General features: G+C 39.8%; 1 protein-coding gene across 1 annotated transcript in view; it reads left to right on the top strand.

Annotated features, from left to right (window-relative positions):
• The window catches only part of COL4A6 (collagen type IV alpha 6 chain), a 103,629-nt gene that overhangs the window by 568 nt on the left and 84,106 nt on the right, over nt 1-18,955 (top strand). The window contains exon 2 of the mRNA XM_009945244.2: nt 9,462-9,545. Coding sequence (XP_009943546.2) covers nt 9,462-9,545 — 84 coding nt within the window. The remainder of the gene's footprint in view (nt 1-9,461; nt 9,546-18,955) is intronic.

The following is an 18,955-nucleotide window of genomic DNA, read 5'->3' as shown; positions in this document are numbered from 1 at the left end:
TGGGGGAATGGTTAGTTTCATAGTGAATTTGCAGAAGAGTCTTCTACAGGATTAGAATTGTCTGGGATTTCTTTCTGAAAGTGAAACATTGTATTGCTTGCAAATGCTTTGCAGTTGTTGAGTTTGTGCTCCCGTTTTGGCAACCAGTTAGAAAAGATGAGACGGTTTTAAAGATGGCTCTAAGAATCCATGTTACTATGAGATGGTGATATCTGTAACTGAACTTGAAAACTGGCTACAACACTGGAAACTTCAGCTGTTTGGAGAAAAAAATTAATGAGGGGTTTTGGAAAGAAAGTTTCAAGGATAAAGTGAGAAGCTGTCTAAAAGCAAGTTGTTTGATGAAAGGCTGCACATTGTCTGTGGTGGGTATTTTGAAGAGCAACCTTTAGTTGATTTGCTTGTGGTGTTTATAAAGGCTTGGGTTGGTTCGTGGTGTTATGTATCATATACATACACTGCACAACATGTATTGATCATAAGGCCTGCCTCCTGCAACTACATCAGCAATACATTTCATAATATCTAGCTGTCTGGTAGCATGGGGTTTAGTGTCCTCAATATTAATCTGTTCAGCAACTTTAGTACAACAAATATCTGCACTAGTTGCCAATGTGTGTTGGATTTAGCCAGAGGATTGTGGTAAAGAGTTATGTGAGGCTTATAAAGCTGTTGGGCAGGTACAAACTGGTAAACAGTTGTGCTAAATGGTATAAATAACAGTTATCTCTGATTTTGGAGTCACTGCTTTAGATTTGGTAGCTTATAGCTCTGTGCAGCTGCAGAACTAGGGCAATGTGCTTTCTTTTTCCTTTGGCATATACCCAGCTTTGATAGAAAGTAAGGTAATGACAGAAGATTCCTTGCCAATATCCTGAGTGGTTTTCAGTGTTATGTGCTGCAACAATGAGTGACTGTGGTCTTAAAATTCACTTTTGTGCAAGTTTCGTGTTGTCTCTTTCCTTACAAATGGACCTGTTTTGGGATGCTTAAACACCACCAATGGCAGTTTCTTTTTAAATTAAAACAACGAACAGACTGCATTTCTCTTTCCCTGAGGTGACACTTCAAGTTCTCTGCAAGCACTTTTCCATACAACAGGGTGCAATAATTCTGCTGTTCCCTGCTGTTAGCGCTGCCACATTTGCATGATAGTGGATCCCATGGATATCCCCTCCAGCTGCCTATGCACTGAGGTATTGTGCAGTTAATGCAGAGAGCTCCCTCCCACTCGAGAGGGTGCAGGGAATGAAAACCTCTTTCCCTGGGCACTTCGGGACTCCCACCCAGAGCGTATGCTCTAACAGAGGAGGACATGCCCTCATGGCTGCATGTGGGTAGTGCCTACAGCCACATGCATGCTCTTTGTGCCTGGCTAAATTTGCTCTGTTAAGAAATACATTGTGAATTTCATCAAGCAGAAGAAACAAAAATAACAAAAGCTCTTACACAAATTTGTGTTGTTAAGTGATAAAGGTGATAAAAGGTCTAATAGGCTCTGGTTGTGGAGTTGTTGCTTTAGAAGAACAAGGATCTCTGATGGGAACCTAAAGATCAGGACACTTTCTCAGAGCGGATAAAATCTTTAAAAAAATCAGGGTTGTGTACAGTGTTTTCTAATACTTGTCCTAACAGTGAATATTTTAAGGTTGTTTGATGCTTATCACTCAGATATAAAGTGGCTGGTCCAGTGCTCTGGCTACTCAGGTGGTTGCTGGAATAACTGTAGGATACTTAGTCTGTGCTCTGCCAGGCTTTGCAGACTGGGGCGACCAGGTTGAAGCATAGATGAGGGTGATGCTGATGACTTTCCAGCCGGTACACAGAATCACAGAATGGTAGGGGTTGGAAGGGACCTCTGTGGGTCATCTAGTCCAACCCTCCTGCCGAAGCAGGGTCACCTACAGTAGGCTGTAGAGGACTTTGTCCAGGCAGGTCTTGAATATCTCCAGAGAAGGAGACTCCACAACCTCCCTGGGCAGCCTGTTCCAGTACAGAGACCTTGGCAGACGCAATGAAAGAAACATTCCTTCTGTGTAGCTGCAAAGATAAAGTTTTTGATTTTCTAAACCACATGGAGCTATTTCGAATTTTATTACTCCTGTTTTCAGACCAGGTAATCACCTGTTCTCTGCTTATGGATTTTTCTAACCTACTAACGTGTGTAATGAGCTCTGTGGCCATTTGTATGCCCCAAATGTAATAAATAGTATACTTGTCATAGGCAAATTTGTACTCTGGAAATCCTTCGCCGAGAGAATGTTTCCTTTCACAGAAATTGATGATACTATTAGTATGAGTGAAAATTACTTCAATGAACAAAAAGTCTGCAAATTCTACCACCAAATTCCATCCAATGGATGAGATGCATGTTTCCTCAAAAAATGAGTTAGGCAAACCTCCTATAGTTTGAAAGTCATCGGTTTATTTTTGCTGTATGTATAAAGTAGAAGAATTGACCTTTAACGTCAGTCATATTTTGTTTTAAATCTATTTTTCATTGCAACAGCACTCCTGTAACACTGGCAGAAATGAAGGCAGGGAGTGGATATGGGACAGAATTTGCTTCAGTCGGAATTTGCCACTAGTTTCTCTAGGCCAGGATTTCCTCCAAGTTTTGTAACCAATGTCATTTGACTTGGAGGAGGGTTGGTTTCTATTAGTAACTATCGTTTAGTCTGGGCTGCCAGTGAAGATGTTTGCCAGCTCTATGAAAGGAACGAAAATATTTGAGGACACTGGTTAACTGAAGAAGTCAGTGAACCTTAAAATGGATTAGTATCTTAGCTACAAATTCATGTTTAATAGCTCAATTTGAAAGACCTTTTGTGTGGTAAAAGATAAGCTTGTGGCTTTGTGTTGTGTCCTTGCTCGTGTAAGCTGGAAATAAACTGTCTGGTTTGAACGACATGTTTGTGGACTGATGGACTATTCAGAAAAAAGTATCTACAGCTTTGTGTAATCCTATTAACAAAACTGAAAAATATCAGAAGACAGAGCTGTTCAGAGCCAGATTCAAATCTGTCAACATCCAATAACCAGTATGTGACATTCCCAGTGCTGTAGTGTGTGGAGCACAATCATTTCTGTGGGACTGTAAGAAGAATAAGGTGATACTCAGGACAAGAAAAGGGCTTAAAGTGTGGCTGTACATGTGGTTTATGAGTTAACATTTCAGCTCTACAGATTCTTACTTCTGAATGTGTGGTTTTTTTATACTCTAATCCTGTTAGAGTCAATGAAAAATGCTTTTCCAGGCTTGTCACAATTTTACACTAGACTTCAATGTAGCAAATCATAGGAGAAATTTGTAGGTGTGGAAAGTGGAGACTGTGAGGACAGTTTCCACATGTTTGTATTTCACAAGGTCAATTTTTTTTTTCACTGCGTTGCCTTTTAGACTCTTTTGGTACTAATGGCTGGAACTGGACTGAAAGGGAAGGTGATGCTTTGGCACAAAACGCTTTAGCAACAAAGGAAAAGTGACAGTCACTGAGTCCTGTCTCATGCTGTGACTGGCTACTGTGTCATATCAGTCTCCATTGTAAGGGATTACCAGTTCATCAAAATTATAACATCTCTTGCCTTTATTTTGTGATGGATGTTTCCCTTTGCTTAAAAGCTTAATTTCTCCTGCATATATTTATGGAAGCTTATACATGCTTGCTGTTGTTGCCAGCATTGTCTTTCCTGTAACTAGTTAGTATAAGACAGCTCAGCATTCCATCCCTGACAGTTGCCCGTAGTGCTGGTTTATATACTCTTACCACAGAGATCTTCCTGTGGACATACCTTCTCAGTTACTGACAGTCAGAGGGGTAAAATGCCCCTAAGCAGCAGGGTGGTATCCAGAACATTGTTTAAATAAAGTTTGTTCACTTCTCTGGCATTTACCTTTCAGATGAATGTATAGATGGCCATTGTATCACCTCCAGGTCTTCATTTTGCTGGCCCAAATAAATCATGCTCTGTAGCAGGACGGCCCTTAAATCACACTTCTGTAATCAGAAGGATTTCCAAGCTCTGTGCCTGTACAGAGTTCATCTTTCTTGAAAGAAAGCAACAAAAACTGTGAATTGTATTCCAGCTAGAGTTTTACTCATGCTTGTACCATGCCATTAAGATCTCTCTAGTCATTTTTTCAATTGGATGGGGCAGTATGATGATGTGGCCTGAAAAAGATGAGTTCCTGGGACATGTCAGGTGAGGCAGTTTGTGCAGAGCCTTGTATCGTCCTTCTGTTTGGTAGTTACTCAGGACTTTCTCTTCATCTGCTGCTTCCGATTGATTACCCATCTGCCAGTCTGAAAAAACACAATTCCTATTTTTGATTCCTAGGCTTGGCCTAACTCTTAATAGTGAAAAAAAACCCGAGCAGAAACAGCAAATCAAGGTTTGGGGAACCTCACTAATAAAAAAGTTGAAATGAGTTCAGGCACTTGATATTCTTCAAGGGGAAAAATGTGTTTGTATTTTAATTTTATCTGATGTTTTGATGACATGATTAATTTTATTCTCACCTGTTCAGTATTTCACTGCCAAACAAATCCCAGCAACTGTTTTCATACTGGCAAGACTGTCAGTTTATTTCTGCTCCATGACACCTCATGTTAGGAAGAATTACTGAATCCATTTGCTGCATGATGTTATGCTATCTTTGGGTCACAGTGCCATTTCTGAGTGCAGAGATTGCTGTGGTTCCTGGTTTATAATTTTTTTTCAAGAATTTTCGGCCTTGAAGTCTGTTCATGTCAGTAAGGCAACTACTTATTAACACATGCTTTGCAAAGTAGAATCTGCTGATTTCAAAGGGTGGAGTTGAACATGTGTTTTCAGAATTGGGCTCTAAATTCTGTAATACAACAACTAAAACAATAATAGACAAAAAAATTTTATAATGAATTTAATTCCTAAAAGCCGTGAAGGCTAAAAAGAGTAAGGTTAACACAGCAGCAATAGGTAGCTCACAAAGTAAACAGAGATATCATGTTTCAGTAGTTTTTTCGCTGTGAAGTTTTACAAGGGTGTCTGAATGTCTGGTACTGTAAATATAATTTCCTTATTAGTCGTCAGCAGATAATATGATCCTGAATTATATGAAAGATGTTTATTTGAAGATTCCAGAAGTTTGCATAATGGTCCATTTCCAGCTTTTGATTATGAAGTTACATGTTAGGATTTTGCTCTGGACTGGAGCAGTCCGTAGCTGGACTTGGAAAGTTACTGGAAATCTTCGGGAAAAAATTTTCATCCCTGCCATATCTCCTTATGCAGGTCTGAGATTCTTTCACTTTGTTTTATCATCATCATCTTTTTCCCCTCTTTTATCACAGGCATGCTCTTTTTCAGTGTACTTTACATCCCTGAATTTTGCATGCTGCCATTCCTTAGAATCCATTCTTTTCTAAAAGTTTCCAATTTACTTTCCCATTACTGCCACTACTACTTTGACTTCCTCCTGTTCAAGGTGGTATTTGTAACCTTTCTGCTGTCCAAGATGTGCCCTCATCACATTCCTCTGCTGGCTTGTGGGCTCAGCCTCCTGGCTGATTGAAATCGTTGTCTTCAGCCAATAGATTTCAGGTCTTCTGCAGTGGACACTTGGATACAGAGCAGAATTTTTGAGGCAAAATTGGGCCCCAGCTCATGCATCTGAGCTGCCCTGCCTGGAAATCTCCCACTGAGGTCCTGCGTTAGCTGATTTACTCCTGCCTGTGCTGCAGGTACAGTTTTCTTTGGATTTGCAGGCAAGGCTTTTGAGATCATTTGCAGCTATTCTGTGGTCCTGTGTGTTGCTCTAGAGAAGCTGGAATGAACGTGAGTCTGGGACACCTCTTATGGCATCACAGCTGTTAGATTTCTTTACTCTTTTTGGCCCCACTCCAGAGCAAGCTGAAATCAATGGAAAGATTCGAATGGCACTTCAGCTGAATGGATCCACTCTGCATAAATGCTTGATGAAGGTACACCAGAAGCGGGAGAGGAAAATTGTTCTTACACTGACTCTTGTTTTTGAATGTCTTTTAGAAATGGTTTCTCACTCTTATCAATGCTTCTTGAATAAAGTGTTTTCTCCTACACTGAAATGCTAGTGATTCTTACGGAAGCCTGAAATAACTCAATTAAAATCAGTATGTATGCTACTCGATTCATGTTATGGCCATTTAAATCTCTGAGAATGCATTTTTTTTAACATTGCTACGGTTTTATGTTTGTTTTCTGTTTTGAAAACCTTGGTCTACTTCTAACCAATGAAATTAGTTTAATTCATTTTTTCATATTTCATTATGCCATAATTTCATTAACTCGTTCCCTGCTCATTGGAGAGGGGTTGGACTAGACGACCTTTACAGGTGCCTTCCAACCCAAACTACGACTCTATTTCTGTTCAATGGTGACGCTTACCACTAGAACTAGTACCCTTATTCTTTAATTCTTGTTGTTTCTGAGGAGTCGTATTTTTCAATCTGAAATATATCTGAGAGCAGTCGGAAAGATGCCTTCCCTGAATTACATACACAGGACAAGTATGAATGGCCCATGCTTACATGTTCAGATTACAATCTATAAATGTACAAATGACCTATGCATTCATACATTTGAATGGCAAAAATGTATTAAACCTTTTCAGAAGAGAACACTGTGGTCTTGAGTCTTATATGCAGCCTGTAGACTTGTATTCATAAATATTATGCACATGGCTGTTTGCTATTTAAGTAGCCCTGGAGTGTCTGATGTCAGCTACTTCCCCTAAATAAAATACTTGGGACATGTAACACCTGGTTTGGAGCCAACTGGCTTTGGTTTGCTTCCTTTCCAAATGCTTTCATTCACAAGTGGGCAAAATGACTCCTCACGCTCTGGAAAGGAACCTAGAAATAGATTGTGAACATGATTTTATGCAAAATGGGGACATATTTTTAGTTTTTAATAAACCTTAGTGAGAGTTTGATCCAGCTCCCAGTAAATTCAACAGAGAGATTTCTTTTGACTTCTGTGGGATTTTGACTAGAACCATATTTGCTAACCATAGCGCTGTGGGGAGCAGCAGGGGTGGAAAGAATCATTGCTTTTTGTCTAGTCCTCTGCCATTGAGAAGTACCTGAATGCCATCAGAGATGGGAGATTTCCGACAAGGTGAGCTTCAGTGCTCTCAGACAGCAACTGTTGCAAGGCAGTGACCTTAGAGGAATCCAGACCTGCGATGAAATAGTTTCTTTGCCATTACTCCCTCTTAGGAGGCAAGCAGAATTAACAGTACCACAGGACCCAAAGGCTCACGCAGATGACTGTTGGAACAAAGATTAATCTGGAGAAAGAATTAATTGAAGTTGAAATCTTTGAAGAAACTAAGGTTGAATAAGTGTCTGGGAAGGCATAATCTGATTCCCTGGAGGCATAAAGCTATCTACTATGAGTATAAATGTAAAGTTAAGTGTCAGGAATAGAGGTATACATTGGCTAGCAATAAGTCCAAATTTCCACTGCGAAGCAAGCGTATAATCATGGCAAAAGGTGTGTCTTGGTGCACTTCACTCTTAAGTCTTCTTAGAACCAGATCCTAAAGCCTTACTAATACTCGTGGTCAGAAAGGACCTTGCAGCACTGTGTCTGTTAAGACAGGGACCCATTTTTATGTACTGAGCCCTTGCCAATGTACACTGCAGACTCAAGTTCATGCTGGTCATTCCTTGTCTGAGAAGACAGTTTGGAGATGCTCTTGCAGCCTGTTATATAAATTTAGATACAATTTTTCTGTTCTTTGTTTGTTTGTTTTTACCTTTGCTACATTGAGCTTACTTTCATGTCCTGCCGCCTAGGGTCAGAATTACCAGCACTGTGTCTCTGTTACGGTGCCTCTCTTGCCATGTATCACTCGTTCTCTATTCTGCTCAAGTATTGTGTTAGATCCTACCATAGGATGTTAGTGAGTAGTCCAAAAGCTCCATGTCTAATGGGGTCTCATCTGAACAAAACTGCCAAAAGTCTGCAAAAGTACTGCTTGCTTGGTTTTTTGATATGTGATGCCACTTAGAATTGCTTGAAGGTTGTTATGACTATTTTGCAGCAAGAGATAATTCTCCCTTCAGGCTAGGGAAGTATGGGAACCTGGATTTAAGGCTTTTTGTTAGTATCTGTTCATTCTACGCTGCCTTAAAAACAGAGGTGTTTAATTCAGTAAAACGATGTGAACATCAGGCTGCGTAGCAGGTTTTTTAATTTACCTTTAGCAGACAACTTATCAAGTGATGTCAGACTAGTTACTTTCTTTGAGAAAGCTGATGCAAAGAAATTCAAAAATACATGAGAAACTTGCATGAATTGCCTTTCATTTTTCACGTTCCTCACCGAAAGAAGTCAGGAAGTTTTAAAGGCTTTAAAAGTATTTTCTGTGAACGCTTTTAGTGAGGAAATGTTTGGTTCCAGTCTGAACTTGTTTCAGCATATAATTTGGTCACCTTGATATGAGGCGCTTAAATGTTTATTCCATTCAGGCTTCCAAAACCTAGGGACTGTACCTGAGCATACTTGGCAATGAAAGACAGTTTCCTTAGAAAGGGGTGTTCTTAGTGAGTGGCTAAATTGCAACGCTAAATTGAACTTTTTTCCCAGACTGTCATGATGCTGTCAGTAGTGTTGCGGGGCTTTTGGCAGCCTGGTACTCTGAACCTGTTGGGTGTGGGAGAGGGTGGGTGAAACTCTCTGAACTGAACTCGTGTAGCTCTTATGTACCATCATAAGCTGTGTTAGCTGTTAGCTGGGAATTAAGTTTGTGATATAGGGACTTCACATTTACATAAATATTGTAATTGTCCTTGAAATGACTAATGCTAGTGCATCAAATTCAGATTGTATTTTCAGATTAAATCCAAATCTATGGTGGTTTCCTGCTGTTTTCCTTGCACATCTATTCTTGGTTTAAAATGCCACCTTCTCTCATCCAGGAGTTTTTCTCTTCTTGTGGCTCAGGAGGTGCAGCTTCTTGCTCTTAAAAAGGTGCAAGGATCACAAAGTTAGATTTGTCTTGGTAGTTCTCACTGATGTAGAGATACTTGGGTAGGCAGAATGGCCGAGGCACAAGTTCCAATTCTTAACTGAGATCCTAGTCTAACAGTGTACTGAGTAACTCAAAACATCATCTAGTTTTATGGGTTTTGGTAGCCCTAGAAAGAACTCATCACATTGCAGAATAGCACCAAGTTGTGTAAATTCACTTGTCCTCAAAGGGTTTCTAAACCAAATTTTTCTGTCTGTTTGGTGATTCTGAAAATGACCCAATTATGGAGAAGTTAAAATGTAACTATATTTGCTACTTATTTCCCAGCAAATTCACATGACAAATGTAACTTAAATGAAAAGGGCTGAAACAAAGCATTGTAATTAAGGAAGATTTTCAGCTGACAAATAGTTAAGAAATTTAATTTTCTTCTTTCTTTTTTGTTTTTTTTTTTTCTTAACAGGGTGGAAAGAAATCTTACAGTGGGCCATGTGGGGGCCGCGATTGCAGCGCTGGATGCAAATGTTTTCCAGAGAAGGGTGCGCGGGTAAGTTTGCTTTCCCTGAAACATCTAGTCTTTGTGTGTCTTATCAATCTTTTTAGAGATAAATAAATAAATACACTCCAAGTTAATATGTGTAATTCTCAGTCTAATGACCTCATGAAACAGGAGAAATGATGAAGACCAGCTGCATTTCAAATGTCCCTGGGTAAGATTTCAAAAGCTGTTCTGAAGGTTTACAAATTGCTGGCTTTGCAATGAGTCTTCAATGGAATCTAATTTCTTTGTGATCTGAGCCCTAGTTCAAAAAAGTCGGATGGTTTTTAAAAAGAAAAGATGGTTTTCTTAAAAAGAAAAATCAAAGTAATGTGGCTTCCAGTACAGATTTCGCTCAGTCCTTACTGTAATAGCTTCTGTTTGTTTGTGGAATTTTTTTTGACTTTGGTATTTGTGAAGGAACAAAACTCTGAATGAATCTAAGCATTTCCTTTTGAGAAAGTCTTCTGTTTTGCTGAAGCCCCTCTGTCTGAAGTCTGCAATTGAAGCAGCTAAAGGTTTAAGCAAGTTTTCTGTAAAAATCGTTAATTTCTTTTGATTGTATGAAAGAATTATAACTTTTGTCTTAATGCAGCTGGATATTTCCTATCTCAGGGTAACACAGAGCTGCAGACTTCACTCTGCCTGCAGTTACAAAGTTAATTTTTGTCTGGACACTGTCTACTTAATATTTTCTCTTAAGGTCTCTAAAGTGTTTTAGCATGTATCAAAAGGAATCTTAAAGATTTCACTTACAGAGATGAAAGAAAGAGAAAGCTGCGTTGTAGGTACTTGAATTAACTTGGAAGGGCTTAAGGAGAAGGGAAGTAATACTAGTTGTCTTGCTTAACAAAGCAATTATTTTTGCTGAAATCATATTAAAGAGTCATCCTCGCAGGGGAAACAAAAGCAATTGTCTTATTTAAACACTAGCAATCCTGATTTTTTTTTTTTTTTTCCTGTGTATTTCAGTGACGCAGTATGGGTAAACTCAAGGCATCACTTTCTAGGACTGACCTTAGAAAAATGTTGCTATTTAGAAATGTTCATCAGCATGGGCTTAAATGTTTCTCTAATTGCAAACAGACTTGAGCATGAATTCTTAATTGATAACTGATGATGTGTTTGCTTTGGAAGTATAAAAATTCTTTCAAATCCTCATGTGGCAGGGTGAAAACATGTCTGAACAGATAAGTGGAAGAACTTTGCAAAGAAGTTCTCATCATAACCTAGAATATGAGCTAAAGCCAATTGCTCAACACCTTTTGTGATTAGATGTAGTAAGGGACAGACCTAGTTCGGTTCTGGAACATAATTTCCTGTAAATACTTTGACCTTTAGATAGAAATGAGCATCGTTCTTCTGTCTCTTTACATTCCTGGGGTTCAACTTGATTGTTTGAACTGACCACAACACTGTTGACCTTGCAGTTTGAGCTCTTGGCATCTCTTTTGTTAAGATGTCACAAAGATTTTAGGCTGTTTTCATTGCTGACCTAAGAGCTCATTTGGCTTTTAGCTTGCTTCTTATGCGACCTGTATTGGTAGGCATTTTCAATCCTTTAAACATGTGTTCCATCCTACTGAGGCCTGTCTGCGGAGTAAACTGCTAGAAGTGGTAATCATTCCCTTTTATAACACTACTTCCATCAAGCCATACTGAGCCCTGCTGACACCTTCTTGGACATCTGCAGGCAGCTACTGGAGTCCTGCCATACCAGAGGATAAGGAGGTGACTGGCTGAACTGGGAAAGGGGATGGTATGATTATGTATCCTACAGCACCGCTTGTTTTTTGGAGAAGACTGTACAGCCTGAGGCTAATTCCTTGGCTTCCTGCCTAGCTGCTCTTCCATTGCTGCAAAAACCTTTAAGTTCAGAACAGGCAAATGGGAGATGGGACTTTGCCAATGCCCTGAATCCATATTTTGTTTAAAAAAAATGTTTCAGCTGTCAATTTTGCACAGTTAAGCAGCTCAGAATAAGGCTAAGCTTTCTTTTTAAAAGAAAGAAATAGCTAAAAAGCACATGAAAAATGACAGTAAGCTGACAGCTCAATGAAAATAGTATAGACAGCGTCCTTAAAAGTCCTCCTCTCTGGGTGCATTTCTGATCAGGTCAGGCTAAGATGAACTTGTTTCTGACCAGATACTTCAAAAAATTTATTTAGGCAATAAAAATGTCCAAAGTGCCTAAGACCCACAGCCAGAGGTGGTATTTCTAGAAATGGGATGTAGGCATGTAGAACCCTCATGTCCCCATATTCTAGTTTTTGTTATAGACTGTTAGTGCATGTGCAAGATATGGAAAAAAAGGTATGGAAAAAACCCCAAAACCGCCAAAAACAATCTACTTATCTTTAAGACGGATCTTGGTAGAAAACTGATCTATATAAAGTGAATCAGTGGAATAGTTTGTGATTCTTTTTAGAAGGAAGTGTGGTACAACGTTTGTCTAGCAGCCATTCGGGGAGTTCTTCTAGCAGAGTGGTCAGGCACATCTCCTACCAGAGCAAAATTTCATTTGTTAGTTGTCCCAATGGCTTGCATTAACTTTGAAAAGCTGTAATGCTACCTGGCATCCATTTTAGGCTGTTCAGTGAAGTTCAATGTGATCCAGTTTACTGCGAAGCCTGGACAAGAATAAATCTGTTATGGAAGCATCCTTCATCTTAGCCAGTGATTCAGAACTGGTCCTTGTATCTAATGATAAGTTAATAAAAAGCCTGACTCTTACATAATTCAGTAGCAAAACTCTGGGCCGCATTGCAGCCATTCTTCCCTCTTTACGAGTTCTTATCTTGTAAAGATTCATGGGTAACAGTCCAGTGTTTTGTGCAGAAGTCCAGTTCTTACTGGAGAGGCGTTAACTTCACTGAAAGATCCCAGCTAGGATCTCTTCCAGAGGTTTTCTCAGTGGTCAAATGAAAAGATTAAACTGAGTTTGTGGCTCTTACTACTGAAGTCTTACATACAGTAGTCTTTCAGAACAACTACTGATGGATAGAAAAAGCACTTTATATTAAACTATGAAGCACAAAAGGGAAGGTGGAAAAAGCAACTGTATTAAATTATAACGTAAGTGAGGAAGTGAATGTAAATTCTGATGCTAGTCTCTATCTAGTGAAAGGCTGGATTTCTAATACGTATAGTTCCAGTGCAGATGAGTGATCTACAGCTAGAATGTTTTTGGAACTGTTGGAAGAAATTATTGTGTTTAAAAATTTTTTCCCCTCCCCTTTCTCACTGTTTGATCCACACTTTATGGGCAGGGGTAATGACCTTTGAAAATTTCATGCTGTACTGATGGCTGTCTTGCTAAGAAATGCACTGCAGATAAGCCAGCAGTAACCAGGAGGGCATTTTCTCTATTTGCAAAGTTTCAGGAAACACTAAATAGTAGATGGCCTGCACAGTTTCATCTCAGCAGCTCATTTTCCATTTGTTTATGATAGTGTTGGCTTTTTTGTTTTTATATGCTGTCATCTACTTTCAAACACTCGCAAAGATAAACTAACAGACACAGTCCTTGTTGCATGTATACCTTCTCCTGATGCCTGTTCACTTATCTTGGAATTTGTAATATTAGGGGTTTTTTAAACTTTGCTCAGCATGTGCTGGGGCACTTCAGCTGATAGTAACCTTTCATTTTTTCAGTCTGTCTAAGATGAACTTGTCTAAGTCCTGTCCTCACCTTCCCCACCAAAAAAAAAAATTTGAAGGTAAAAAAATTTAGAAATTGTTTCCAAGGCTTCACAACTTACTCAGCAGAGGCTGTGTCCCAGGCGGCTTTTAAGGCTTAGAACTGCTGTAAATTGTGAGAACTTGATGTTACCAATTATATTTCATTTTTTCCTGTGATATGTCATCATGGGAAGTAATGTATATATTTCTTAAGCATCATGTGTTCTTTAAAGCCCATGAAATATAATGATGTGATCGATTAGAAAAATATTAATGGCATTATAGAACATCTTTCCTGTCTCAGAAAAAATACACACAGAAGCTATTTCTAACAACTGGTGTGGCTGGAAATGAGTGTATTTGAGGAGTGAGGCAGCTGGTGCTGAGGACATGGTGGACACTTTACACTAAATCCAGTCCGGTCCCATGAAGTGAAGGACTACTGGAGCACATTAGGTATGCCGTGGAGCCCACCTCCTGACCTAGCCTCACTACAAAGAAATCCTATTTATGTACTTATGCTTTATGCTTATAAATATCTTAAGGGTGGGTGTCAAGAGGAAGGGCCCAGACTCTTTTCAGTGGTGCCCAGCGACAGGACAAGGGGCAACGGGCACAAACTGAAGCAGAGGAAGTTCTGTCTGAACATGAGGAAGAACTTCTTCCCTCTGAGGGTGACAGAGCCCTGGCCCAGGCTGCCCAGGGAGGCTGTGGAGTCTCCTTCTCTGAAGATATTGAAAACCTGCCTGGACAAGGTCCTGTGCAGCCTGCTGTAGGTGACCCTGCTTCGGCAGGGGGGGTGGACTAGATGACCTGTAGAGGTCCCTTCCTATCCATACATTCTGTGATTCTGTAAATGCTTATACTCCAGGACTAACATAGCAATGTGAAGCAAAGCACAGCAAGTAGGAGAGATTGAGTAAGATTAAGAGATTTTCTTCAAAAATGCAGTTGCTATCTGTATTAAAGGCTAGTGTACCCAGAGATACATGAGATTCCACAGGTTTTCTCTGAAGTTAAAATGATGGTAGTAAATGTAGTGTAAATTATCTGTGGGCAATCCAAGAGTTTTTGATAGAATTACTGCAGATCAAACAGGCTAGAAAAGTTAGACAGATCCCCAGTGTTCATGCACTGAACAGTGTAACCTGAGGTCAGAACTTTGGTTGATTTAATCTAATCATTATCTAGCATAAACTAACGTTGCATTGGCAAGAGATCTTAGATTACTTTTGTCTGGAACTAATCCCCTCAACTTAATACTGGGTGTACAAAGTGCCTCTCTTATGATAATTAGTTGAAGATTGGTTGACATTTCGTTGCTATGAAATTGTAATAATTACAACTTGTATTTTTTAATAATGTTTGCTGAATTCTGCTTTGGCTGGTTAAACACTAATTGGAAGAGTTTAGGGATTTCCTGATGAAACACAATTTCTTTGGACGTGTGGACTCAACAAAATTATTTTTTTCTGCAGAAGTGTTTTACACAAACATATTTGCTGGAAACAGAATTCTGTTAAGCTGTTGGTTCAAACTTCTCTCTGTTTCTATGTGACTTCCTACTACCTGGCTTGACAAGCACTGTGGGACATAGTGATGCCATTTTGATATCTGTGGCCTGCAGGTTGGCCCGCAGTACCGATTAAAATCAAACAAGACTATGAGACGCTGACATTTCCTCCAAACAAACAGTGCCAGGATGTGAGCAGTACTAATGTTCTCTTAGTGAACTAACCGTGGATAATCAACCTGGTAGAGGTAATACTGGGATCATTATATAGTTATTTTTATAAAGATCTTTCCACATCCAAGAGGAGGAGGGATTATTGCATTATAGTAGTTCTTCAGAAATGTTGGCCATTTAACAGGGATCATAATCGATGGTTCTTGTAGTATGTTTAAGCTTGGTCAAGCAAGACAGGGCACAGTAGCAAATACCACTAAATTCATATACAGGAACATGGAATCAGTTCTCTATTTAGTGTGAGCTAAGGCAAGGAGGTTAGGTAATTCAGGTGGGAACGAAATGTTGCTTAACTCTAGAGTTGTTCATCATGCAGTGTAAAACATCTGTGAAGCCAATTATTTTTTCCTGTTGGAGAAAAACCCAAAAGTTTGGACTAGACTACGTGTATATTTTGCTGTAATTTCTGATTTCAGCTCCAGGCTACTCCAACCGTTGTTGTAGGTTCTTTCTTTTCACTTGCATTGAAGGTGACCTCCAGCCCGACTGGTGTGCTGTGGTCCCTGAAAATACTGTGTTAAAATCTTATATCCCCACCTCAGGGGCTCAGATCTGGTAGACATGCTAGGTCTCAGTACTTTTTCCTCCTTTGGCTGTCACAATTTCTCTCTTCTGTTTATTCATTCACTGTCTCAATATACTGAGTTGTTTTCCTTTTCTCTCCCTTAGCCATCAACTGTACGTCCTACCAGACCTGTACAAATGTCCTTACAAATCTTTCACTGTCGCCTTAGATGCAGCAGTGCCAGAAGCCAATCTCCTTTTTTTAACTAAGTCCTCCTTTTCCTTCTGTTCTCTTTGCTGTTGCCAGCACCAGCATCTTTTCAGTCAATCAGCTGTCTTAGATGCCACCCTAGACTTGTCTCTTCCTACCAGGTTATAACCAATTTCTGACATTCTCTACAATATCTCTTAACTCCATTTCCTTCGTGCCTACGGATCAACAATTCACATGACTTTCTTCTGGCTACAGCAGAAGCAACTATAGGCTCCTTTCTGACTGGTGTCTGGAAATAATGCTGATAAACTATTGTCCTGACCTTCTTTTCTTTGTTTAATCTCTTTGTGTCTTTGTATTGTCTTGTGTCTGAAGATGAAAGATCTTGGACTTTCGTGTATGTCTACCTCATGTAAGAGACTTCAGCACCAGTCCAATTTCTCTCCTTTCCTCATCCCTCTTTCTGTACCAGCTGATTGTGTGATAGCTTAGGTTGAACTCTAAGATGGACTGCCTGTAGCGTAACTGAATGTGAACAGCAGCTTAGGAAGGCAGGGAGGCTGCTGTCCACCAAGGCTCCTGAGCACTAGCAATCAGCCAGCAACCAGACCCTTCTCCTCCCAGTGTGAACGTAAGAGCTGTACTTTGTTTAACATGAGTTTGATGTGTTGCGGTTTTGACAATATTGCAGTACTTTCACCCTTAGTAAATACTGGTCATGGAATATATGTAAATGATGTCTAATTCTTGTTCAAATCCCCTTCTGGGTAAACAAATAAAAGGCCATCATCTGATTTGGGAAGAGGATTGTCTATAACTTTGAAAAATGTTGACCATCTGTTCACTGTCGTTAAGAAGTTTTGGCAATATTTTGAGAGAAAATGAGGTAATAGTTAAGTCAAACAACTTATGTCCCAGCTGCTTTTTTAACAACTGCCAAGGTGTTTTTTTTTTAAGTAATAAAGCTAACTTTGCCAAATGCGGCATTAAGCAATTATTGTACATGTCTTCTGACCCAAACTAAATACACTGAGCCTGGCCATCTAATGAGAACCACACCATACACTAACTAAAACAACATAAAGGAAACGGATCTCACTGCATTTGAAAGTATCCCTTATGGAATGGGTATCAAGACCAAACCTGTTTATATGTACAGTCTTACATCAGCTCTCGTAATCTTGAGTACATTTGTGAAGACTTCTCGAGGGGACAGGCACCCGTCTTATCTTATTGACAGACATCGTAGAATTGGGTAATGGTGAACAACTGTACTTGCAGGTGAACCAAGGAGTCTCTGGTAGAAAATCATGTTTCCATGATTTGTTTTGCAGTTTGGCCAAAAGGACATGTGCACTAAATGAGGCTAAATATATTCTAGGAAATATATCCCGTTAAGAAGATTTCCACAGCTTTGGAAACTAACCAGAAACCGTAGCACTGCTGTATCACCAGGGTGGCTGAGGTGACTCTGTGACCTGAAACTGTTTCTAAATCTGCCTGCAAGGGCAGCATATTTTGTAATTGGAGTGGGGGCCTGTGTTTACTTTTGAAATCAAGCAGAACATGGGTCCTCAAACTGCGCTCCATAGAGCGCTTCCAGATGGCTTGGAAAAGCCCAGCAAAGAAGTATCTGTCACTGTTCAAGTAATTGTGCTTCATGTCAGTTGTAACCCAGGATTTTAAAGTCTTTCCAGTGTTTTTGGAGCAAATAGAGTATTTAAAAAGCTCCTTGCTGCATCCTACAATGCTGTGAGTTGTCTTAGCTGAGAAGAGGTTACGTAGTCTCACTATACCAAATGAACGTCTTTGCTATTTCTCCTTTCTAGCCTGAAAGAAGTCTCTGGTTTTGTTAAACAGAGCTTCTTGAAAGTAAGATGTTACTGGTATGGGTTTAAGCTGACTGTAGAAAGTCACGTGGTTTTGGTGGCAGAGGGAGATTGCTCTGCTTTGTACTGTGGCCGCCTCATCTGAAGATGTAGCAAACCATGATTCTCTCTGTTCTGATGCTGGCATTGTGAGCTGAGGGTGCGGGCATATTGCCCTGGACATAGATAATTTATAATTTCTTGCTTATACAAGCTGCCACAGCTATCGTTGGTAATCTGGGTGAGTAAAGTACTGTTCCCCTTGAAGCCAATGGCATCACTCCCACTGGTTTCATTTTATGTACGTAGACAAATGGGAAGACAGAACCAGACCAGCCTGCTCTGTCCCTCTTTGGAGCCTTGCCACGACTGGCCTTCTGTCCTAGCTTTGTATCTGTGGCACTTTCTCCAAGACCAAAAATTATGAGTTGTGCTGCAGATTTGATCCATATGGACAAAACAGAGTTCAACAACAGTTTCCTAGTAACCTCCCTCGCTTCCTAAATACTGGAAAGTAAAAACATCCCCATATCCAAATTCTTTCTTTATAAAAATTAAGTCTTTCTTGGTTATGGAATGATGAAGCTGTGATGTTTTACTTGCCATATAACTCCTTAGGAACAGGATTAACACTGACCCTTCTATTTTTCTTGTTCATTCATTTATTCACAGTAGGTGAAGAGCTGTAAAAGTTCTTAAAATTGTTTTCTATCAGCCACTTCATCTTGCAGTCAGAAAGGCAACCAAGAATTCCTGTAGGGAGAGACACTCTCTGGTGTCCTGCCCACGACAGGAAAAACAGTCGTTAACGTGAGTCTTTGGGGCGGATGAATGTCTAGTTGGGCTTTTGCTTAACAAAAGCTGTAGGATTTTGTCTGATGATTCCTGCAATGACGTCTCACTTGAAAAGGCATGGTTAATGCCCACTTACATCTGAGAAACCGCACAAGACTTTGCTCTCCAAGCAGTTAACAGACTGCCTTGAAATTACCCCACTGGCATTTTCTTCCATCACATTCTGTATCATTCGTGTGTGGGATTTATCACCTAGACTCTGTCTTAGTAGCCTTTTTTTTGCAGGTTAAGTTCTATTTAATTCCTTGTTTCCTTCATACTTCTCTCCTCTCACCCCTTCCCCAAACTTGCCCATCTTCTGATAAAGTATGATTGTTTCAGAATATTCCTGGTACTAATTACTTTTTTAAGCTTCTTAAAATGAGAGAAGGTGCCCTTTGCAGAAACAAGAGTCGTTTTTAAAGAGTTTCCATTGGAAATAAGTGAAAGATGTGACAGAGATTTTCAGTGTGATCTCTTGAGTAAATCAGCCTCTTGGAAACAGAAGGATCACAGAACCGATCTATGAGCAAGGCCAATTTCTAAGAGATTTGGCCGACAGTCAGGTTAG

This window comes from Opisthocomus hoazin, chromosome 14 (assembly GCF_030867145.1).
Source record: "Opisthocomus hoazin isolate bOpiHoa1 chromosome 14, bOpiHoa1.hap1, whole genome shotgun sequence".
NCBI lineage: Eukaryota > Metazoa > Chordata > Aves > Opisthocomiformes > Opisthocomidae > Opisthocomus > Opisthocomus hoazin.
Note: the sequence above shows the minus strand (reverse complement) of the source record. Positions and strands in the feature narration are given on the sequence as shown.